At 45.3% G+C, this 24,868-nt stretch overlaps 1 protein-coding gene across 8 annotated transcripts in view; it reads left to right on the top strand.

The window, feature by feature from the left end:
• GOLGA3 (golgin A3) overlaps nt 1-24,868 on the top strand; it is a 60,956-nt gene that overhangs the window by 9,812 nt on the left and 26,276 nt on the right. For all 8 annotated transcript variants that reach the window (XR_014519417.1, XR_014519418.1, XR_014519419.1 and 5 more), the window contains 12 exons: nt 912-1,024; nt 2,786-3,456; nt 5,758-5,869; nt 7,749-8,055; nt 9,032-9,234; nt 10,858-10,995; nt 12,828-12,989; nt 15,306-15,674; nt 16,332-16,409; nt 18,241-18,504; nt 19,760-19,854; nt 21,475-21,691. Coding sequence is in view for 4 of the 8 variants with exons in the window: in XM_083476357.1 (XP_083332483.1) it covers nt 912-1,024; nt 2,786-3,456; nt 5,758-5,869; nt 7,749-8,055; nt 9,032-9,234; nt 10,858-10,995; nt 12,828-12,989; nt 15,306-15,674; nt 16,332-16,409; nt 18,241-18,504; nt 19,760-19,854; nt 21,475-21,691 (2,729 nt within the window). In the remaining 4 variants the exon portion in view is untranslated. The remainder of the gene's footprint in view (nt 1-911; nt 1,025-2,785; nt 3,457-5,757; nt 5,870-7,748; nt 8,056-9,031; nt 9,235-10,857; nt 10,996-12,827; nt 12,990-15,305; nt 15,675-16,331; nt 16,410-18,240; nt 18,505-19,759; nt 19,855-21,474; nt 21,692-24,868) is intronic.

Genomic DNA, 24,868 nt, shown 5'->3' with positions numbered 1-24,868 from the left:
GATAGGGGTAGTCAACATAATGCCCTCCCCCAGATGTTGCAGGATTCCCAACACCCATCATCCTGACTGTTGGCCACAATGGCTGGGGCTGATGGGAATTGGAATCCAGCAACATCTGGAGGCCCCCATGTTGGTTAGCCCTTGAGTTACGGAAACAAGTTTGGCATCTCCCAGCTCAGTCCTTCCACGCAATTCACATATAAGCGGGACTGAAGCCAGCTTTTTATGAACAACTTATATCGGGAGATGATGCATTTCAGTGGATAGCCAGTTGGAGGAGAAGCCTGGGAATCTGGATCCAAGCCTCTGCTCAGCTCACAGTGACCTGAGGTTGCCACAGTGCCTCAGTTCCTCCTTTGTAAGAGGAGACTCTACTGACCTGACCCTTGTGGGGATGTAAAAATGGAGGATTCTGAATTTGCTTTGCGTCCAATTTGCTTTGCTTTGTGTCCAATTTAAAGCAAGCGGAATCTTCAGATGTAACCAAATTATACATTGAGGTGGGTCTTGCTGACTAGTCAAACCCAAGAGCTGGAATTGATGTCTTTGTTCCCTTGAGCTGCATCTTCTCCATGACCAATTGTTAACAATCTCATGGTGCATCCCAAAATGTCTTTGTTTGCTGGTGTCTTTGAGGTACTGGGTCCCATTCTGGGCAGGGTACAGAATGGGTACTGTTAAGCCTTGGTAGATAGAAGCCTCATTGGATGCTCACTAAATTAACTTCATTTCCCCCCAAAAAGCATGTAACCTTTCAGTCTAGTAATTGAAATGAAAGAACTGTCACTTTTCTGTCTCTCTTGCTGTTTTTACTTCTTCCCTAATTTTTGCTAAGAAACATACATTTCTACCCAGCCTAGTAATAGACACACACACATCTAATTACATAAAACCTGTCTTTCATCCTGTAGGTTCAGCTGATTCTTCTCTCCCTTTAGAGAAGGAAGAGCAAATCAGACTTCAGGCAAGAAGGCGCCTTGAAGAACAGCTCAAACAGTATCGTGTAAAAAGGCACCAGGAGAGAGTAAGAGCCTAGCAAGTGGTTTCTCTGGTGTTTGTGAATTCTAATGACTTGGGAAATCCTGTAAACTGCTCCTTGGTGCTGCAAAGCATCATTTGAGGTGATGCTGTGGGATGGGCTCCATTTGTGGAGGGGGTCATTGCAGCAGTGTGATCCACATATATCCATTCAGCCCTTTTTAAGGCCAAGAGCCGTAGCAGCTTTCACAGACAACGGGCCCCATTCAGAAGTAACAGATAGCCATGTCATGTTCTCTTGCTATATGAACAAGCTGTGGTGAACATTGGGCTTATGCACCCATCACTCCCCTATCTTCTTCAGAAGCTCTTGCCTATGGTTTTACACAAACCACAGTTCCTTGTGACATCTAAATCTGAGGAACTGTGGTTTGTTTAAACCCTTTCTTGGTCATTAAGCCAGGATCCGATACCTTGGAAGCTGAACGCCTTGCAAGTCAAACATTTTGGCTCCCGAACACCGCAAACCTGGAAGTGAGTGTTCCGGTTTGCGAATGTTCTTTGGAAGCCGAACGTCCGACGCAGCTTCCGTGGCTTCCAGTTGCGTGCAGGAAGCTCCTGCAGCCAATCGGAAGCTGTACCTTGGTTGTCGAACATTTTGGAAGTCGAACAGATTCTGTTTGGCTTCCAAGGTACGAGTATACTATGGTTTGATCCTGGCTTGTTTTCACTAATTCTAGTTATAATTAACTGCAGTACCCTGAGTTTGGAAGTGCTGTGGCTAGCCCCAGCCATAACTCTGTGTTGGGTGGCAGATGACACTACCATATCACATGGACATGCCAGTAGTGTGCTAAGTAGTGAGCATGCATTCACCCTCTTTATTCTCTGAGCATATACAGTGTGCATGCCCTAGAAGGTTACTTTCCCCTCCCATCTATATTAAAAGCTAGCGGACAATTTGCCATTGAGGCTGATGCTTTTTTGACTTTCACTCTGGTGTGCCAATAGAGAACCTGTTGCTGGACTCTCAAGCCCTGCCGTCGTTGATCATTTGCCATGCTGGCTGGGGCTGATGGGAGTTGCAGTCCAGCAAGATCTCAAGGGCCACAGGCTCCCTATTTCCGTTACATACAATCACAGATAACTGAAAACAACAGTATTTGTCTCATCAATGACCTGGTTCCATGGCTTAACTTGAATGGGTGGTCTCCTTGTGTGTCCACCTGCTGCACTCAACCAAGCCATTGTTTGGTGTAGCATGTTGTTCAAACAACACACCATGTCATGCCATGGCTCAGCTCAGCTCAGTGCAGCACAACAGCAGAATGACTGAGGAGGAGCAGAGTGGCTGAGATTCACTCTCTCAGAGTCCACGTTCTTAGCTATGGTTTGACTTCGTGTGATGTGCAAACCAGACTGATGTCCACCCATGGATCTTTCACAAAACCGATTGGCCTGACACTTGTTTGTTCAGGTAGAGCCATTTTGATGTGTTAACCATACTGATGTGGCGGGGGTGTTTGCCATCCCTAAATCTGGTGGTGAAGGAAGAATAAGCTGGAACTTTAAATATTAAATTTAAATATAAACTTGAAGTATTACATTTAAAGTTCTCGCACTGAAAGGAGGAGACTGACTTTTGCATTCAGGAACCTCAAAAAGAAACCTTGGTTGCCGTTCTATGATGATTTCCATTTGTTTACATGGCGGGCAGTTGATTGGTTTAAAATAAAAGACTTTGGTGATCAGAAATTGCATTCCATTTATACTACTGCTTGTCATCTTCTTTTTCTTGTCCAAGCAGTCTACAGCTAAAAGCCGTCCCTCCAGTACCCTCGATCCTGAGCTGATGTTACATCCAGAGACTTTGCCAAGGGCCAGCACTGTGTCTATGACAAAAGAATACTCATTCTTGCGAACCAGCGTCCCGCGGGGACCAAAACTGGGAAGCCTGGGGCTTCCGACACAATCAAAAGAAAGGAAAAGTTCTAAATCTAACAGGTCAAGTAGAATCCGGTCTCTGGCAGACTATAGAACTGAAGATGCAGAAGGGCATGTTCCGCTTGATTCACCAAGTGGCTCCCTGAAGCAGAATCGAAGCAGCCTGACATCTGTTGTGTCTGAGATCAGGCTAACCCCTGATCCAGATGACCGGCTGGAGAATTCCTCCTTGGCCGGAGATAGCATCTCTGATATTGACGGAAGTGAAGTAGGATTGAAGCTGGACGGCAACGAGAGCGACAGTTCTACGTACAGTAGTTTATCGGGAAGGGGTCCCTATGGCGCTTTGCTCAATTCCGAAAGCAGGCAGGGCACTTCGCTGACTGTCAATGGCCAGGAGGTCCCTTTGGATGCAGTTGGACAGTTTCCTTCCATCAGGGAAGTGTTGCAGGCTGCTGCTGCGACAGAGCACCATCCCGACGATCAGGAAGTCAATGGGGAAGTGAGAAGCAGGAGGGACAGCATTTCCAGCAGGTAAGTACATTACAGTGGCTTTCAAACTTTTGAAACTCCAGGGAATAGTTTTCTGTCTTGTCTGTGAAGGAATACCTCTGTCTCTGCTGTGAAAGGTGCTGTGGCGTCTTCTGCAGTGTGCAGTCAGCTTGTGAAGAGCATTAGCTTGGACTGTTATATGAAGGCGCTTTGTGCTGACTTGGTTGGCAAGTCCATCAAGCTCAGTGCTGTCCACTCCAGGGATGGGGAGCGTGTTGCCCTCCAAATGTTGTTGGACTACAGCTTCCATCACACTTGACCACTGGCCATGCTGGTTGGGGCTGATGGAAGTTGGTGTCCAGCAGCATCTGGACGGCCTCTGATCTCCCCATCCCTGGCCTACCTTGACTCACAGCAGCTCTCAAGAAGTGTCCGGATAGGTCCGACCAAAAGGCCCCTCTAGTCCCCACAGCAGCCAGCCAGGTGCCTCCTGGGGAGCCCACAAGCTGGGCATGATCACAGCTACCATTCCCCAGAGACTGGTATTCAGAGACATATGCTGCCTTTGATTCCTGGAGCCAGCGTTGAGCCATCATGGCTAGTAGGCAGCAGCTTGGGTGGGAGAGTCCCTGGCAAGGTAGGAAGCAGCCTTATACCAAGTCAGACCATTGGCCCTCGTTCATCCTGCATTGTCTGCTTTGACCAGCATCATCTCTCCAGGGTTTCAGGCAGGAGCTTTTCCCTGCCCTACCTGGGAACACCAGGAGTTGAACCTGCGACCTTCATCGTGCAAGGTGTTACAGTCTGCTACTGAGCTTGCAGTTCTTCCCAAAGCTACAGATCCCTAGTGTACGCTGCCATGAGATCCATCATGAAACAAAGGTGGGATATGCATGGAGTAAGTGTAGTTGCAGTGCATTGGGGAAGGGCAATAGCTTAGTGGCAGAATGACCGCTTTGCCATGCGGAAGGTTGCCAGTTCAATCCCCAGCATCTCCAGGTAGGACTGGGAGAGCCTCCTTTTCTGAAACCTGGGAGAGCTGCTGCCAATCAGTGTAGATAAGCCAGAATGACCAATGATGTGACTCAGTATGTAGCTACTCCGAGTGCCTTTTTGCCTAGAGGGCTGGCTATAAATGCCTTAAGTAATAAGTGAACAATATGCACCCAGACTGCCCCTGTGAGTTGACCTCTTTCTGTGTCAGGTGGTTGACTGAATCGCATTCAGCATTTTGTCATTGAAGAGGATCTTCAGTGTGTCCCCCTGTTTATGAACCTTACAGCATCCTTCTCACACAACCCATTAAGTATTTAATCCATGCATAGATCTTTCCAGCTTTTAGCACTTAACGAGACGCAAGGGTTCCTGCCCTAGATGCACTTATCCACTTTAGCCCTTTTAAGAATGGGATTACTTGTTGGTTCTCAGAAGCTTACTCGCCCATGATACTATAATGAGTTTCTCAGTGCCCATCTCTTTAGGACAAGTATAGAATTAGCAAGTGGTCAATATTGCAATGCCGATTGTGGTTGCTGTTCTTTCCCTTCCATCTTTCTTATAAATTAATGGCCAGTTTTTAGGTATCCTTTTGGCTCGAAAGTTATCTGAATGAAATAAAAATATTAAACACCCCATAGTTTTTTTAAAGTGTCCATTAGCAGGGCTCAGAAAATCTACTCTCCATCATGCTCAAAAGGAACTAATTTTTCTGAGCAAGTGTAGGTTGGCTGTAAAGAGTTCCCAAGGGCATTTAGCAATGGCCCACATTGCATCGTTGTCATCCTCCTGTGCCATCATCCCGCTTCAGGCTCATGATGCAGTGTCACTTTGATGTTTTCAAATGGCAGCTGCACTCATGGGGTGTGGTGGCGGCAGCAGCAGCGGCATGTCAGCAAGGAGGGTTGGAATACAATCAGATTGCCTTAGTATTTCATGGAGATTCTCTATGGAGAATCTATTGGGAAACAAGGCCCGTCCATTCAGCTGCATCATGTTGCTCCTGCCTTTGTACTCTTTCCATCCTGGTGGTATTTCAGTAAGGGGCTATCACTTAATTTAAGAATTGGTCCCTGCTTTTGCTTTTTCTCCCCTCTCCCGTCCTCCTTTTCCTTTTGTGTCAAATCTTTTCGATTTTAAACCAGTGGGCAGGGACTGTCTCGTTTTAATTCATTGTATGTAAGCCACTCTGGGAGCCTTTTTGTTGTTGTTGAAAGAACAGCCAGGTACAAATGCTCCAAATAAGAAAATAACAGGGACGATATCATGAGCTGCGAAATAGCCATGTATGCCACTGGCACAACGTGTACATTGATAAAGTGTGTGCACGCTTTTGTCTCTCCCCAGTATATCGATGGAGAGTTCTATCGCAGGCACGCATGACGAAATGTTGCAGGTCCTCAAAGAGAAGATGCGTCTCGAAGGGCAGCTTGAAGCGCTGTCATTGGAAGCCAATGAGGTACAAATGATGCTACCCCTTCTGTACAGGATGTTACTGAGGCTACTTAAAGCAGGAATGGGCACCCTTCATATGAAACTGCTGGGAGAGGATGTCCAGAGTTTTGGGGTTCGGTGCCACCAATATGCTGATGACACCAATCTGTCTCTTTTTCATCTAAATGTGAGAATGCTATTTCAGGGCTTAAATCAGTGTCTGGTGTCAGTAACGGGCTGGCTGAGGCTGAACAAATTGAAGTTTAAGCGAGAAAGAGGTGCTCCTAGTTGGTGGAAAGGCAGATCAGAGAATTGGGATTCAACCTGTATTGGGTGGGTTGACATTCCTCTGACAACTCAGGTTCGCAGCTTGGATGTACTCCTAGATTCAACCCTGAGTGTAGATGCCCAGGTTTCGGCAGCAGCTGGCAGTGTGCTTGTATATTTAAAACCCATGCACAATATGCACCCGTTCCTGGAGATGTCGGATCTGGGAACAGGGACACATGCCTTAGTCACAAGGCAGCCCTGTATAGGGAAGTTTTTAATGTTTGATGTTTTACTGTGCTTAATGTTTTAATTTGTTGGAAGCCACCCAAATTGGCTGTGGCAACCAAATCAGATGGGTGGCATATAAATAAATTGTTGTGGTTGTTATTTGGTATACTCTAAAACACTGCATGTGTGTCTGCCTTTGGAAAGTGTTCAGGAACTTCAGTGGTCCAAGATGCTGCAGGCAGATTATTGCAGAACCTTACTGCAGCACCTTATTGCAACGTCTCCACTGGCTGCATGTCTGTGTCTGGGCACAATTCAGAATGCTGGTTATTCCCTACAAAGGCCTATACAGCTTGATTCCAGGCTGTCTGAAGGACAGCATCTCCCTCTGTGAGCCTGTCGGCTTTTGAGATCTTCAAGAGAGGCTTTTTTCTCAGTTCCGCCAGCCTCATAGGCACGTTTGGTGAGGACATGAAAGCGGGCCTTTTCCATCGCTGCTTCCAGATTGTGGCACTCCCTACCACTGCAGGCTCGCCTGGCCTCTTCTTTGTTATCCTTTTGCCAGCAGGCAAATACTGTTTTATTCCCACAGGCCTTTGGCCACTAACTGGCTTTTGCGGCAGGGTCTTCTAAGGGTGAAGGGACGCAGGTGGCGCTGTGGGTTAAAACACAGAGCCTAGGACTTGCCGATCAGAAGGTTGGCGGTTCGAATCCCCGCGATGGGGTGAGCTCCCATCGCTCGGTCCCTGCTCCTGCCAACCTAGCAGTTTGAAAGCACGTCAAAATGCAAGTAGATAAATAGGTACTGCTCCAGCAGGAAGGTAAACGGCGTTTCCGTGCGCTGCTCTGGTTCGCCAGAAGCAGCTTAGTCATGCTTGCCACATGACCCGGAAGCTGTACGCTGGCTCCCTCGGCCAATAAAGCAAGATGAGCGCCTCAACCCCAGAGTCGGCCGCAACTGGACCTAATGGTCAGGGGTCCCTTTACCTTTTACTTCTAAGGGTGGGTGGCGTAAATGGTTCTAAGTTGTTTTGATTTGGTGTTGCTTTTTTATATTATAGCTTATTTAATTGTTCTTCAATATTTATAACGGATTGGTGTGCAATTCTGTGGCATCTTGTGAGCCACCTTGGGTTCCGTACTGGGAGAAAGGCAGGCTATAAATAAAATAAATAGTTTGTGGGGTTGCAAGCTGTAGTTTTACACTGAGGAGAAAAGAGATTGTAGAGGAGTTAGGGTGGGGTGGGGTTTTCTTTTCAGTTGGGGGTGACACTTGTAGAAGATTATGCAAAAGCTGGATTTTAAGGAGGTACTGAAGAATCCTTTGAACCTCATTTGATTTTTCCGGTGCCTTGTGAAACCATCATTTTAAAATTATTATTTTTTAATCATTGTTTTTTGTTCAGGCTCTCAAAGAAAAGACGGAACTGCAAACCCAGCTTGCTGCGTTGAACATGAAGCTTCAGTCCCAGATGGAGCACAGTCAGAGCAGCCAGCAGAAGCAAGACTCGCTGAACTCGGAGGTGGCCACGCTGAAGCAGTCTTGTTGGGACCTGGAAAGAGCCATGGCGGAACTTCAGACTGCCTTGGAGGCCAAGAATGCCAGCCTGGCTGCCTCCAACAATGACCTGCAGGTGGCAGAAGAGCAGTACCAAAGACTGATGGGGAAAGTGGAAGACATGCAGAAAAGTGTCCTCAGCAGGGATAGCACAGGTGAGTAGGTGCTGCTCTCTTTATTCTTAACAGTCATTATTTATCGAGCGGCACTTTGTAAATTTATTTAAAATATTTATTAAATGGCTTGATCTGAAAGGCCTCCCAGCAGTGTAGTAATAAAATGGTAGAGAAAACAACGCTAAAATCTACAAATGGATGATAGATAGATAGATAGATAGATAGATAGACCCCTGACCATTAGGTCCAGTCGTGACCGACTCTGGGGTTGCAGCGCTCATCTCGCTTTATTGGCTGAGGGAGCCGGCATACAGCTTCCTGGTCATGTGGCCACCATGACTAAGCCGCTTCTGGTGAAGCAGAGCAGCGCACGGAAAAGCCGTTTACCTTCCCGCTGGAGTGGTACCTATTTATCTACTTGCACTTTGGCGTGCTTTCGAACTGCTAGGTTGGCAGGAGCAGGGACTGAGCAACGGGAGCTCACCCCGTCGCAGGGATTCGAACCGCTGACCTTCTGATAGGGAAGTCCTAGGCTCTGTGGTTTAACCCACAGCGTCACCTGTGTCCCTCAGATAGATAGATGCAAATAAATCTATAAAACCATCATCATTAAAGCAAAGGTAAGGCCGATAAGGAGCTTAAAAAAAATAAATATACAAGCAGAAAAAATATTTTCAGCGGGTGCCTGAATCACTTTAGCGATCATAGATTTGTGTTGCCCTTTTCTGCAGCTTCTGCAGCTCTCCTGTAATCAGAGAGAGGCCTATATTGCAGTTGACTTAACTGCAACAAAGCATAAAACATGTAATCGAAAAACAGTAATTTAAAAAAGCGCCGCAACCCCAGAGTCGTTCGCGACTAGACCTAACTGTCAGGGGTCCTTTACCTTTTAAGAACTACAGTAATTGTTTTTAAAGGTGGGGTGGAAATGTCTATAAAATTAGATGCTTGTTGCTTGATCGTTGCTGCTGATCGACCTTCATAACCTTTCAAATGATTTCCCTTGGCTTCTTAGTTCATGATCTCCGACAGCAGCTTTCCTCGTTGCAAAGTCAGCTCCAGCAAGTGCAACTGGACCGCACCACGTTGACCAATAAGCTGAAGTCGTCTCAAACAGAGATTGCGTCGCTGCAGAAAGTGCGGCACTGGTACCAGCAGCAGCTGGTTGTGGCTCAGGAGGCAAGGGTTAGGCTGCAGAGTGAGATGGCAAACATACAGGTAAGGGGGACTCTCCCTTGTTAGCTGCTGTGGCACTTCTCGGTGCGCGCCTAATATCTTGTAATTGAGATGGAGGAAGCTGTCTTATACTGAGTCGCACCAATGGTCAAGCTGTCTTAGTAGTTTGCACACTGACTGGCAGTGGCTCTCTAAAATTTCAGGCAGGGTTCTTGTCCAGTCCTACCTGGAGATGCCAGGGATTGAACCCTAGCACCTTCTGCATGCAAAGCAGCTTCTCTTCAACTGAGCTACACCCATTCCCCAGTAAGTTAGGCTGAGAGGCTTGGCCAGGACGCACCTATTGAGCTTCAGCAGCTGAAAGGTGATTTGCCCTGGTGGTCTTCCACCACAACACACAACATATTTCAATAAACCATTGCTTCGTTATTTGCATGTATAACTATATATATCAGGGGAAACTAATGTGTTGTCCTCCAGCTCCCATCAGCTTCAACCAGCATGGTGTGAGTTGTAGACCCAAAACATCTGGAGGAGCACCAAATTGGCAACCCTTGGTATAGACATACATAAATATTCCTTTCTTCTGCAAGTTAGAAGAAAGGAGATTCCGACCAAACATACGGAAAAACCTTCTGACAGCAAGAGCTATTCAACAGTGGAATGGTCTCCCTTGGGAGGTTTTGGACTCTCCTTCCTTGGAAGTTTTTAAGCAGAGGTTGGGTGGCCATCTGTCATGGATGCTTTAGCTGAGATTCCTGCAATCTAGGGGGTTGGGCCAGTTGACACTCCAGGTCCCTTCCAACTCTGCGATTCTGTGATTCCATGTGTATTTGACACTTAGGGCCAAATTAGGCCACTATGGAATTAGACAATTGGTGTCTTGCCATCTAGAAACCTAAGATGTGGTGCAACCCTAGTTGGACACCCCAAAGATAATTTAATTAAAATGAGAGCCCCTTCTCCCTTTGTCAGGAGCCATGATTAGACAGGGAAACATCTGATTAACCATAGTTCCCTGTTTTGTGTGACCCTGGAAACTATGGTTACCAGCTTTGGAACAAGTTGGGCATTAAAATCATCAACAAACCATGGTTTAATATTGTGGCTTCTTCCAAAGCTGGTAACGCATTTCCAAGATTGGACAAAATGAGGAACTATAGGCTTCATGGTTTAATCATGGCTTTAGGTGAAGAGAGGAGCAGAGAAGCTGTGCTGGCAGGGAAAATATTCATGCATATCCCAGCTTCTTAAGAAGGTGAGAGATGGTTGTCCAGATACAGTCAATTGGGAGCGGTGGTATCCGGCATTGGTCCTGATGTCATTCAAACATTTGGCAGCTAAAATCATGCATTGAAAGGCCCACTGGAAAGGAATGTCTTCAGTTTCTGGCAGAAGACACTCAGAGAGGGAGCCTTGATCATGATGTTATTCCAAGGCCATGGAACCACCACAAAGAAAGCCCTGTCCATTGTTCCCATCTCTCAAATATCGTGAGATGGCTCTGAGAGCAGGGCCTCTGAAGCATGTCCAATAAAAGGAAATATTTGTATATTTCTTCGGAACAGAGGACATGAATCCTAACCCGACTGGTTCAGTTCCCTTCCCCTTTGAACTGCTGTTAACCAACATTTTGTATGGCTTTTTTTCTTTCCCCTTTCACAGGCTGGTCAAATGACCCAGGTGGGCATGTTGGAACATCTCAAGTTGGAGAACGTAACACTCTCTCATCAGTTAACAGAGACTCAGCACAGGTCCATCAAAGAGAAGGAGCGTATAGCTACACAGTTGCAAAATATTGAGGTAAACATCATAGGAATTTTCTTTGGACTCTCTTAGTACTTCCTGTAATATGGGGATCTCTAAAACTTCAGAATTGTAATAGCTTAGAATACTGCAGTCAGCTTAGAATACTGCAAGAATATTGCAGTCAGAAGCAGTGTCTGGGCAGAAATGGCTAAAATGTCCATTTTGGGGGGATGATTTTTCTTAAAAATAGCTGGGGGTGGGGGAGTGGTATAGAATTGTCCCGTGCGTCCTGGGTACTTATGGAGTACAGTGGTACCTTGGTTTAAGAACAGCTTAGTTTATGAACAACTTAGATTAAGAACGCTGCAAACCCAGAAGTAGGTGCTTTGGTTTGTGAACTTTGCCTTGGAACCAGAACATGTTCCGCTTCCTGTTGAGTGTGTTACATTTGTAAATTGAGTCCCGCGCTGCTATGGGAAAGCACGCCTTGGTTTAAGAACGCTTTGGTTTAAGAACGGACTTCCGGAACATATTAAGTTCATAAACCAAAGTAGTGGGGAGCTGAGGCTAATACAAATGTCTCTATAGTATAGGCGCTGGAGAAGCACATGCTCTGTTGTTTCTATTTGTCCAGAATCGGAGGGGCATTGTCTCTCCGAGTAAGCAATCTTCCTGTATCGACCTTCAATGACAGACTAGGGGAGGGCACGACATCGTGCCAGGGTAAAGGCTCTCCGGTGCTTAGGGACTTCAAAATTAGTTAGATATGCCACGCGGGAGGCAGAGTACCTGATGGATTCATTGGCCATAAAAGTTGGGGTCCTGGCTAGATCCAGTTGGCGCTCTGTGTCTGCTACACATTGCTTAATGAGTGCTTTGGCTTGATCGTATCCCATACAGCCATGGATCAATGCCTTGTTGTGGTGAAGGGGCATGAATAACTCAGAGAAGCTACGAGCTATGCTGTGCAGGGCCACCCAAGACGGACAAGTCATAGCCAAGAGTTTAGACTAAATGCGATCCACCTGGAGAAGGAACTGGCAGTCCACTCCAGTATTTTGCCAAGAAAACTCCATGGACATAAAAAAGGAGCAGCTTTGAGAAGAAAGTGAGAGTTTCCAAGGCATGCTCTGGTTTATGGGGTCACAAGAGAGTCGAAGACGACTAAACAAAACAACAAAAATCCCTTACAGAGTAGAAGACTTGGAGAGAAGTCAGGTCTCTGAGATTTCAGTTGCCACTGCCTGTTTCTGTGTGGATTGAAAATCATCATTCATAGTTAGTGGGGCAAGGCCAAGGGGAAATAAAGAAGCAACACCATTTTTCTGCCTCCCTGGGGCATTTGCAGTCTCAGTTTGCAGTACAGCATGTGGTGCAGTACAGCACGTGGTTGTTCAGTTGCTAGCTTGCCCTCTGGTCTGAATAAATTTTTAAATGAATAATAGGACAACCTTGTCATAAAATACTTCCCCTGCCCCCCTGTACCACCCAAAAAAATAAGAATGCACATTATTTATTGAATTTGGAGGGGGTAATGTGGTAAGTGAGTGATTTTTTTGGAGCAGGTTCTGGATCATCTGGGTGGAAATTAATTTGCAGTAATTTGGGGTTTAGTAATTGGACTGATTTGGGGTATCTGGGGTGGGGTTTAATTTAATGTTAAAAATATTTGGGGTGATGAATAAGTGGAAGATCAACCATATGTATAGCCTAACATCAACACTGGCCTGAAGAGTCATTTCTTCAGATCTCAGCAATCTTGATTAAGGTTACATAACTTATTAAGAGAATGACGGACTGGATTGTTTGATTCCCAAAACTCCTGCCTGTATTGTGTTGGCCACTTCTTCTTTCACTCATTAGAATTGTCTGCTTCTTCCTGACAGGCTGACATGTTAGACCAGGAAGCAGCCTTCTTGCAGATCCAAGAGGCTAAGACCATGGTGGAAGAGGACTTGCAGAGAAAACTGGAGGAGTTTGAGGATGAGAAGGAGCAGCTTCAGAAAATGGCGGATTCTGCAGCAATATTGGAGCAGGAGCTAGAGCAGGTATATGCAGCTGGTAGAGCGAAGAGCTTTTCACAGAAAGCTTAGCAAAAGCATATTTATAGTTTGCATCTTACGATTGGAGAAAAACAAAACTGGAAGCAGGAGATGCAATCCAGCGAACAGGAGTTCTTTCTAAAGTGCTTTTGAAAATTCTGGTGGAAGGCAAATGCTGATCATGACGAGCCAGCTGTGAGGATAAGGTAGCTGCCTCCACCCGTCAACCAGCCATTTGGTAGTAGCAACAAAGGGCATTTTTATCTGAATACAGTTCTTCTCTCGCTTTCTAATTCCCACCACTGCTGCTTCCTAGAGTCCCCCATCTATTAAAAGGTAAAGGACCCCTGACAGTTAAGTCCAGTTGCAGACACCTCTGGGGTTGCGGCGCTCATCTTGCTTTACAGGCTGAGGGAGCTGGCTTTTGTCTGCAGACAGTTTTTCCGGGTCATGTGGCCAGCATGACTAAGTCGCTTCTGGTGCAACGGAACACTGAAACCAGAGCAGCGCACAGAAACGCCGTTTACCTTCCTGCCGGAGTGGTACCTATTTATCTACTGGAACTTTTTTTGTGTGGCGTGCTTTTGAACTGCAAGGTTGGCAGGAGCTGAGACCAAGAAATGGGAGCTCACCCCGTCACGGGGATTTGAACCGCCAACCTTCTGATCGGCAAGCCCAAGAGGCTCAGTGGTTTAGACCACAGCGCCACTCGCGTCCCCACAGCACCACCCGCGTCCCCATCTATTACACGTCTACATTCCACATCATCCTTGTTTGCCTAGCACACTGGTTTCAAATTCCAACCCCCTACTCCAAGCCGCATGAAAATTGCTGCAGGTCTAGGGGGACCACTTAGGGTTTTTTTTTGTCTATTGTAGCAATTGCAATGCACTGTGCTAGATGCTGTAGGATTTTTAACTGTATTTTTTATTACTTCTTTTGTTTCTTATATACAGTGGTGCCCCGCAAGACGAATGCCTCGCAAGACGGAAAACTCACTAGACGAAAGAGTTTTCCGTTTTGGAGGTGCTTCGCAAAACGAATTTCCTATGGGCTTGCTTCGCAAGACAACAGTGTCTTGCGAGTTCCTGCTGGTTTTTTTTTCCTTCCCCCCCCTTTTCTAAGCCGCTAAGCCGCTTATCAGCTGATCCGATCAGCAGATAAGCCGCTAAAAGCCGCTAATAGCGCTAATCCGCTAATCATTCAATGGGCTTGCTTCGCAAGATGAAAAAACCGCTAGACGAAGAGAATCACAGAACGGATTCTTTTCGTCTTGCGAGGCACCACTGTACAGTAACGTATTACACCTTCCTTATTTTTTTATTTTTTTATTTATTTATTGAATGTATATACCATCCTGTACCCAGGGGTCTCAGGACAGTTCACAGAATAAAATCAAAATATAAAACCACAAAATACATAATAAAAATAAAAACAACCTAATAGCGCCCCCCCCACAAAAAAAACACATTTTAAAATGGCATAGGATGTAAATCAGATCAACCAAAGGCCTGGTTAAAAAGGAACGTTTTTGCCTGGTGCCTAAATGTGTGTAATGAAAGCGCCAGGCAAATTTCCCTGGGAAGAGCATTCCACAGATGGGGAGCCACTGCAGAGAAGGCCTGTTCTTGTGTTCCCACCCTCCAGATCTCTCAAAGAGGAGGCACACGAAGGAGGGCCTCAGAAGATGATGTCAGGGTCCGGGTAGGTTCATATGGAAAGAGGTGGTCCTTGATGTATTTTGGTCCTGAGCCATTTAAGGCTCTATAGGCCCAGAAACTAATTGGTAGCCAGTGCAGTCGGACCAGGATCAGTGTAATATGCTCAAACAATCTTGCTCTGATGAGCATCCTGGCCATAAAATTCTGCACCTTGACTTCCATAGAATGCAACACCAGGAAATGTTCTTTTCCTTCCTGCCGCTGACCTAATTCCTTGGATTGGGATAGCCAACTTGGTTCCCTCCAGATGGTTTTGGGTTACAACTCGCACCAGCCCTTGTCAGCATGGCCAGTAGTCGTAGATGATGGGAGTTGTAGTCCAACAACATCTCGGGATACCACGCTGGCTACCTTTGCCATAGGTGATAGTACTCTAGGCTCAGGGATGAGGAACCTGTGCCTGCCGGGATGTTGTTGGTCTCCAGTTCCGTTCAGCCCCAGCCAGCATGGCAAACAGTCAAGGATGATGGGAGCTGTAGTCAGGCAACATCCGGAGGGTTCATGGGTTCCTCACTCCCACTCTATAGACCTTAAGTGCTGGGTATGTGATGTGTGCATTCGTAATGGGAGAACACCCTAACACATTTTTCCTTCTATTCAGCTGAAATTGACGTTGCATCAACGAGATCTTCAGGTCGCGGCTTTGCAGCAGGAGCAGCTGGACCTCATGAAGCAGCTGACTGCCACCCAGGAGACTCTGCAGACCCGAGAGCAGTCACTGGGCGACCTCCAGGCACGTTACGATGAGCTGGAGGCCAGGCTGACAGAGTTGCAGGGGGAAGCCACCTCAAAAGACGACACTATCCAGTATTTGCAGAATGAGAAGATTGTCCTAGAGGTGGCTTTGCAGGTAGCAAAAGCTGGCAAAGAAGGACTCAAGGAAGGAGTCCAACATTTAGGAGAGAGCACTGAGGCGGCATCAGATGTCCTGGAGCAGCTGAGACAAGAAATAGTTGTAAAGTCAAGCCAGGTAATACACACTTCTTAATTGCGTTTCTGCTCTTTTATGCACTTATAATCATCAACACACCTGTAAGCCAGGGCAACCTGCACAGCAAGTGTTCACAAACCTTTTATATATATATATATATTTTAAATATTTTTATTGGTTTTTAACATACAAAATTATAAAACATACCACACAATATATCACAAATACATTCTTATTGGACTTCCATCAGCACCTCTGATAATCCTCCGTCTTAATCACTTCTTACGCATTTCCTAACTTAATATTGCCTTTACATCTCTTAACATATCATGTCTCCTTCTCCATTTTTGCAATATTTCTAATATCATTCCTCACAGAACTTCTTGCAAAATTCACAAACCTTTTATAACAGGCATGGCCGATGTGGTGCCCTGCAGGTGTTATTAGACCACAATTCCCATTATAAAAAAACCTATTAATTAATTTATATGCCACTTATGTTCCAGAGTGGCTTTTAAGCAACTTTCCCCTTCTTTTCCCCTGTTCTGCCTGTTGCTGTTAAACAGCAGGTGCACTTTGGGATCATGTGCTATAGAAATTACACCTGAGAAAATTCTGGATGCCACAAAACTAGTTCACTTCTCTAGTCCTCGTCCAGTGCCCAAGTAATATTGATATTATTACCCTCCCCCATAGGTAGAAAATCTCCAGCTTGAGAGTGCCAATCTCAAGAAGCAAACCCAGAAGGTCAAGGAGCAGTTCCTTCAGCAAAAGGTATGTGTCTATATAAGTGTTTTAAAATACCATATTTTTCTGTGTATATTTCCCATCTATTTTTGAGAACTCAATTTTAATAAAATGGGGGGAGATTGCACAGGGTTGTTCAGCTTTTTTTAGGGGGGATTGCCGAAAATCACTCGCGCGCAATGCAAAATCTGCCTATCACCTGTCCCCTCACCAGCAAAAGCTGCCAATCCCCCAACCAATTGCCGGAGCGTCAGCCAATCCACACCAGCCCTTGACGCAACAACCAATAACATGCCCAATAGCCGCTGACAGACATGGCAGCAACCAATCAAACGTTCACCCTATTCACTACCCATGTATAAGACAACCCCCACTTTTAAGCATGATTTTAAAAGAAAATAATGTAGTCTTATACATGGAAAAGTATGGTAATAAAAGTAAATAAATGACTCATAAGGATGTCAGCTTATGACTGGGGAACTTGGGGGTCGAAATATCACCCTCCAGGCCTTTCTGTCTGGCTCTCAGAACTCTTCACAGACCATACACCTCACCAACCTTACTTCTCTGCCTCCTTGAGTGCTTGAATATGTCCTTGAATCTGGACGGAGAATAGAGGTTTGTGTGTATGTGTGTGTCGAAACTTGCCTCCTTTACAAAGGCAAAAATTTTCAGTGGTTGCTCCACCCACTTTTGCCTGTGGCCACACCCACCAGTGGCATGCGGCCTTTGAAATATTGGCGAGAAGGGAATGTGGCTCTTGAGCTGAAAAGGGGTCAACACTCCTGCTGTAGTTTTATATAGTGTAACTGCCAGTGTGGTGTAGTGGTTAAGAGCGGTAGACTCGTAATCTGGTGAACTGGGTTCGATTCCCCACTCCTCCACATGCAGCTGCTGGGTGACCTTGGGCTAGTCACACTTCTCTGAAGTCTCTCAGCCCCACTCACCTCACAGAGTGTTTGTTGTGGGGGAGGAAGGGAAAGGAGAATGTTAGCCGCTTTGAGACTCCTTAGGGTAGTGATAAAGCGGGATATCAAATCCAAACTCTTCTTCTTCTAAAATGAGGACGCCCTTCTCTTAGTCCTGCCATCCGTACGTGCTCGCTTGGTAGGAACTTGGGAGAGGGCCTTTTCGGTGTCTGCTCCCACATGCAGGCAACTCCCTCCCGAGAGAATCTAGACTGGCTCCCTCCTTCACCGACAGGTGAACACTTTCTTGTTCCAACAGGCTTTTGGTAACTGACTGCTTTTAACGAAAGGGTTGGTGCCGTGCTGTCTCTATTGTAATTATTGGTTTGGTTTTAATATGTTTTGTATACATATATTTTATCAATTTTTAAAAATGGTTTCCACCCGTGTTTTTTAGTGGGTCTTATTTTTAACTGTAAGCCTCCTTGAGTCCCATCAGGGGAAAAGGCGGGGTGTAAATAAATATGTGGGGCATGCGAGTGGCGCTGTGGTTTAAACCACAGAGCCTAGGACTTGCCGATCAGAAGGTTGGCAGTTCGAATCCCTGCGACGGGGTGAGCTCCCGTTGTTCAGTCCCTGCTCCTGCCAACCTAGCAGTTCGAAAGCACGTCAAAGTGCAAGTAGATAAATATGTACCACTCCAGCGGGAAGGTAAACGGCGTTTCCGTGCGCTGCTCCGGTTCGCCAGAAGCGGCTTAGTCCTGCTGGCCACATGACCTGGAAGCTGTACGCCGGCTCCCTCAGCCAATAAAGTGAGATGAGCACCGCAACCCCAGAGTCGGCCACGACTGGACCTAATGGTCAGGGGTTCCTTTACCTTTAAATAAATATGTAATGATATATAATGATAATGATAATAATAAAGCTAAGCATATCAATTTCTTTTCCAGGTGATGGTGGAAGCTTACCGGAGAGATGCAAATTCAAAGGATCAGCTGATCAGTGAACTGAAGTCCACCAAGAAGAGGCTGGACTCTGAAGTGAAAGAGTTAAGACGGGAGCTGCTCCAGCTTCAGGGTGAAAAGAAATCCGTGGAGGTTGAGAACTCGAGGCTGGGCAAGGAAGTGTCTCGAGTTCAGCAGCAAATGGAGGAATTGGAAAGCCAGTTGCAAGCAGTCCAAAGAGAGCGAGATGACATGGAGAGAGAGTTGCAGGTGCAGATGAAGCCTTTGTTGTCCTTCTTAACGTCCATAATAATGCTTTGGATCAGCCTGTTGGAATACGTAGACAGTAGCTATGCTGTGGACATTTGTTTGGAGGGCAACAAGCCCCCCATCCCTGGTAAACTGTGATGGGAATGAGCCTAGCCTTTCCCAAAGCTCTCATGATCTCCTGCTTCTCCCTTCAGCATGGCCACAGTGGGGAAATCATAAGCTTTTACTTCCTTTACAATCATTGTTTAGTGTACTATTTGAAACCTGTTTTATGAGCGATGGTGAACTCTCCTTCCTTGGAGGTCTTTAAGCAGTGGTTGGGGGTCCATCTGTCATATATGATTTCATTGAGATTGCCGGGTTGCAGGGGGTCCCTCGGGGTTCCTTCCAACTCTACAAATCTGTGATTAATATATTCAACAATGTATTATTTGAAGTCAGCCAAATGTGGCTTGAAGTTGCCTTGTTTCAGGATAAACCATTGTTAAATTTAACCACGGTTCAGCTGGCAAAACAAGCTGTGGTTCATTAAAAAAACACAAGTGAGACCTTCCTAATTCCTCGTGCCTGCAATGGAGTAGGATGGAGGGGAAGGACAGAACTATGAGACTAGGGGAAAGCAAGGCTCATTCCCATCATGATAAACTATGGTTTATAATGACAGTGCTGCCAGAACATTAACCTGCATAGATGTTGGAGTGATCTAGAAAGGCAGTTCATAAATTACCATCCCAGAGTAAATTGGATTGTTTGTGGGCCATAAAAGGTCCACAAATTACCGTATTTTTTGCACCATAACACTCACTTTTTTCCTCCTAGAAAGTAAGGGGAAATGTCTGTGCATGTTATGGAGTGAATGCCTGCGGGGGGGGGGGGATCTGCTGCAGTCGTAAGCAGAGGATCCATGGTTCCCCTTCCTTTCCTCCTCCGTGGTTACAAAGCATGGATCCACATGGATCCTCAGGATTTTTGCCCAGGGCTACTCCAAACTCACTGTCAGATCACATGTCTGTGGCCACAGCATGAACCCCAAAAATCATATATCCACTATTTCGTTTAGAATTTTTTTTTTCTTGTTTTCCTCCTCTAAAAACTACGTGCGTGTTATGGTCTGGTGCGTGTTATAGAGCGAAAAATACGGTAGTTTTGTTTGAGTTCAGCCACTGAATGTGTCGCCTTTGTCAAGTATATAAAATTAAGACCTTTTTATTAGAGAAGAACATGTAGCTTACAGTTCTCCTGTCCTGCTTTTCAGACTTTGCAGTTTGACAGAGAACAGATGTCTGCTCTAGCTGAAATGAATGAAGTATTAAAACGGCAGGTTGATGAAATGCAGCAGGAAACCAAAATGTGAGTATGACAGATTATGCCTTGCCTAGAATAGCCACAGCAACTAGTACTCATTGATTTTGTTCATCAAGTGCCTATGCGGGGGGGAGGGGGTCTGCAATCTATTAATGGGGGCATAGTCTTCTTCTTGCCTTTTTTCTGGATTTCTGATTCCTTATAGCATTGATGTCATTTGTCACATAATGGTAATCTAAGAACAATGCAGCACAAAATTAGTTTTTGACGTGTTGGGATCACAAACATGCACTGTTTATATGGGAGTTTCTCTTTTAATTAAAGGTAAATGGGTACTTTGAAGTAGCTTCAATTGCCTTTAAAATAAGATAAGCTTTTCTTGCCCAGTGAGACTAAAAATGTATGTAAGGCAGATTAAAAAGTATTAAAGCCAAAAGAGTGGCTTTGATTCTTACAATATGCCTTTGTCTAATTGTGTGGTATGATTAATTTGCTTGCCTGTGTTAATGCAGTGCATGTTTGTGATCCCATTTGCTACTTAATCCTCTTTAGTACCAAACTACAGTGGAATTATTGTTGGGAACATTGCCAGCGTTCTGCTTTTAATGCTGTTTGTTCTTTAGCATATGCTGTGTACCACTGATGTCATATCGGCCTTCTGGGTCAGATTCAGGTTGGATTAAATTTAGAGTGATAGCCAATGTCTTAAGTAGACTCCCCCCCACGCCCCCCCCCCAGCGGGGGACCAGCTCTGTTGCAACATCTTTGATGCAAAATGTGACAGGCTTTGGATAGTCCTTAAGCTAGCAGTTCGGAATACAGACTGATCTGACTTAAGGGATATAGCCCATTGGAAAGTTCTCCTATGGGGCTTAATGCAGTCCCGCTTGGGCATGAGCTTGTGTAGTAGTAGAGTGGCTAGACTAGGCCCTAGGAGGCCATGGTTCAATTCAACCCTTGGCCATGAAGCTCACTGGGTGACCTTGGGCAAATCACTGCTTCTTGCCCTAACCGTACATCATAGGGTAGTTGTGCGGATTAAATGAAGAGGGACTTTGAGAGAGTAATTCCTATCATTTCCCTAGTTATTGTGCTGTTGGGTTTATTTCAGAGTTTCCTGCCTATTTCCCACTTTGCCCATTTCACTTAATTAACAGTTGAAAGAGAACATGATCCTAGTGAACAATGACTAAGACTGGTAATTTTTGTCTGCCTTCTGTCTCCAACTTATCCCACCATTGTAATAATAATAATAATAATAATAATAATAATAATAATAATAATAATAATAATAATTTTGATGGCACCCATTCATGTGTTAAGTAGATTTTAAGGGTAGCTAGATTTACACCAGCTGACCTTTATGCAAGGCATGAGAATCTCAGGATGTTTCTAAATGCTCTCCAGGTTACATTTTTTGAGATCAGACTGGTACCAGGGCCAGGAAAGTTTGTAATGGAGGGTCCCCTGTTTATTAAGTTATGTCAACTTTTTATAAACCATAGAATAAGTTCAGATTGAAACGTGCTTATTTGCATCATGGAAGAGTGTATAGCTGGCTGGAACCTTTAAATGTCCAGAAAGCGAGGTCCTACTTGTTCATCTTAATGTGGAGTTTTTTTGAGGTAGTTTTTTGATATAACTTTCAAAAAAAATTACTTTCAGGGCCTTTACTGAACAGAAGCAAAAAATGAAACGACTGGGCTCGGATTTGAGCACAGCACAGAAGGAGATGAAAGCAAAACACAAAGCTTACGAGAATGCAGTTGGGATCCTCAGTCGCCGTCTACAGGAAGCCCTCTCGGCAAAAGAATCGTCTGAAGCAGAGCTGGCCAAGTTGAAGGCACAAATCTCTGACAGTGAAAACAGTCAGGCTGGCCTAGTAAGCAAAATTCCTGAGCAGGCCTAACTTCACTCACTTAAAACAGGAATGGGGAACTGGATCTGGCCCAGTGAGTCAGTTGTCTATCTCCTTCCCTCACTGGAGACCACTGGTGGGTGAGGGCACCCACCTGACGTCTGGAAGACATCAGGTGACCCATTTGGGGGGGGCCCTGCACAGTTTGAAATCAAACTGTTTGGGCAGATGTGCAGCCCGCAAATGTCTTGAAGCTATTTGCAAGACCCAGTGATCATTGAGTTTTGCAGAGCTCTTTCAGGAGTGCCTTTCCAAGTGCTCTGCAAGTTCTGAGAATCAGCTCATTGCTGGATTTTGCAGAGTGATTTGTGATGGACTCTGCACGACCCAACGATCAACTTATGGTAAGGTTCTGCCGAGTGCTTTGCACAGGGCCTGCAAAACCCCCTTTGGCTGATATATATATGCCGCACCCCTTGCCATTATATATATATAATGTATATATATATTATTATATTATAATATTTTATATATATATATATATATATGCAGGTTTTGGTGTCCTCGGGTGTCTTCCCGTGTAAAAGTTGGGGTGTCTAGGCGACGTTTCGACGAGGTCTCACTCGTCATCTTCAGGCTGGTGCTTTCGGCTTCTTGTTACTGGAACAGAGCGGGATCTCAGTGTTTGAGTTCCTATAAATACTGTAGAGGGGTGTGGTGTATTGCCTCAAAAGTTCTGGGCAGAGGGGAAGTTCCCAGGCTAGTGTTCTTTTCTTCTTTTGTTCCTTAATTACTTGAGGGATATCTTGAGTGATTTCTTGAGTGATATTCTGAGTACCACTTAGGTGGGTCATTAGGTGTGGATTAGTTGCTAAAGCCTTCGTGTCTTGACCTCTTGAATTTGTGAAGAGTTTTTCTGGGAAGATGGCTGTACTGCACTTAGTTGTGCTTTGGCTTGGCTTCGTGTATAGGGGCGAGCTGTGGTTTTGTGCCCTGTGCCAGCCAGATCTGTGTAGGGATTGCAGGGGGGTGCAGCATCCGGAGTTGCCACTATGGTTTGGTTACTGGATGGTGTCTGTAATTTATCTGTGGAGAGGGTCTGGGTTTGGGTCTGGTGTGGTTGATTGGTGGTGGCGTTCTGTGTGCCTCTGGATCTGGTGTCGGTTTTTGTGGGGAGGGCTAATTTCCAGATGTCTGGCAGGCGGGACGTGTCGTCACGCTTGTTCATGTTGTGAGGGTGTTTCTCTATCTCGATGGCTTCCATGATTATTCTCTTGTGGTGATGTTCCATGTTAAAGAGCAATTTGGAATCTGCAAAATTAATTTCGTGTCCTGTTTCTTTCATGTGTTGGAAAAGAGAGGAAGATTTTTCTTCTTTTTTGACGGCATTCTTGTGTTCTGCGATACGTGCATTTATTCGTCTGTTTGTTTGTCCAATGTACGTGGCTGGGCAGACTTTGCAGGGTATTTCATAGACCCCTTGGTTTTCCAACTGGATTTTATCTTTGGGGTTTCTGAGGATATTGGCTATTTTTTGGTTGGTGCAAAAGGCTGTTTTGATATTGTGTTTATGGAGGATTTTGCTAATTTTATCTGTAGTGCCCTTGATATAAGGAAGGAGGGCCATGCCATTGTTTTCTTCCGTGTCTTGGTTTTTGGGGGGTGTTTCTTTTTGGATTAGCTTCCTAACCCTGTTTTGCTGGTATCCATTGGCGATTAACACATTTGAGAGATTCTGTAACTCAGTTGTCAAGTGGTCTTTGTCAGCCAGGCGTTTGGTTCTGGAGATGAGGGTCTTGGCTACGGAGTTTATTTGTGCAGGGTGGTGGTGTGATTGAGCATGTAAGTAGCGGTTGGTGTGTGTTTTTTTCCGGTAGATAGTGTGTCCTAGGGAGCCATCAGGTTTTTTGTAGATTAGGACGTCAAGGAAGGGAAGCTGGTTGTTGGCTTCTATTTCCATAGTGAATTGTATTTTGGGGTGTAGGCTGTTGAGATGTGTGAGGAAGCTATCTAGTTTTTCTTTCCCGTGTGGCCAAATTACAAAGGTGTCGTCAACATATCTGAGCCAAAGTTTGGGTTTGTGTTCTGACTTGTCTAAAGCATTGGTTTCAAAGTGTTCCATGTACAGATTTGCGATGACCGGTGAGAGGGGTGATCCCATAGGTGCTCCTTCTATCTGTTTGTATCTTTGTCCATTGTGGATGAAGTACGTGTTGGTTAGGCAGTGGTTGGTCAGGTCCAGGATGTATTCGGGGGGATTGTATTTGTTTTGAATGGCTGTCAAGGCTTCATTAATGGGCACTTGTGTGAAGAGAGATACAACATCGAAGCTCACAAGTAGGTCATCGGGATGTAGGTTTTGCTTCTTTATTGTTTCTATGAACTGGAAGGAGTTTGTAACGTGTGAAGAGATGGATTCTGCATAGGGCTGAAGTTGCTTAGCGAGAAATTTAGCGAGATTTTGTAGAGGTGAGCCTATGGAGCTGACTATTGGTCTGAGTGGTGTTCCTTCTTTGTGTATCTTGGGGAGGCCGTAGAGTTTGGGGCATCTGGATGATTTTTCTCTGGGGATGATTCTTAGCTGGATTTCTTCACTAATAGGAGAGGCTTTTATTTTGGATTTGGTGGTTTTTTCCAGATAGGTGGTGGGATCTGTTTTTATAGGTTGGTAGGTAGGGTCTTGGAGTAGATTTGATAGTTTTGCTTGGTAGTCCGATGTGTTCATCACAACAGTGGCATTACCTTTGTCTGCTGGGAGAATGATTATGTTGTTGTCTTTCCTCAGGTTGGTGAGTGCTTTCTGTTCTTCTTTGTGTAAATTGCTTCTGGGTGGTTTGCTGGAGCAGAGGATGTTGGTGACTTCAAGTCTGATTTTATTGGCTTCATCTGGGTTGATTTTGGTTAGGCTAGCTTCGACTCCGCATATGATGTTTTCCGTGGGGATGCGTCTCGGGGTAACTGCAAAGTTGAAACCTTTGGAGAGTACTTTGGTTTCAGTTGAGGTGAGGATCCTGTCTGATATGTTATGTACTGTTTGTTTCATGGGTTGTTGTGGAGGGTGGCTGGGCTTCTGGCGTCTCTCTAGTTTGTGGAGTTTGTTGGTGTGTGTGTCTGTCTTATGTGAGGTCTCAGTTTCAGCTCTCCAGACGGCTAGTTGTTTGCATTTGTCCCAGAGTGCAGGGTGGATTTTGTTACAGAGTT

This window comes from Podarcis liolepis, assembly GCF_965112155.1.
Source record: "Podarcis liolepis genome assembly, chromosome: 15".
Lineage (NCBI taxonomy): Eukaryota > Metazoa > Chordata > Lepidosauria > Squamata > Lacertidae > Podarcis > Podarcis liolepis.
The sequence above is the reverse complement of the archived record's forward strand: the minus strand, read 5'-3'. Positions and strand labels throughout refer to the sequence as shown.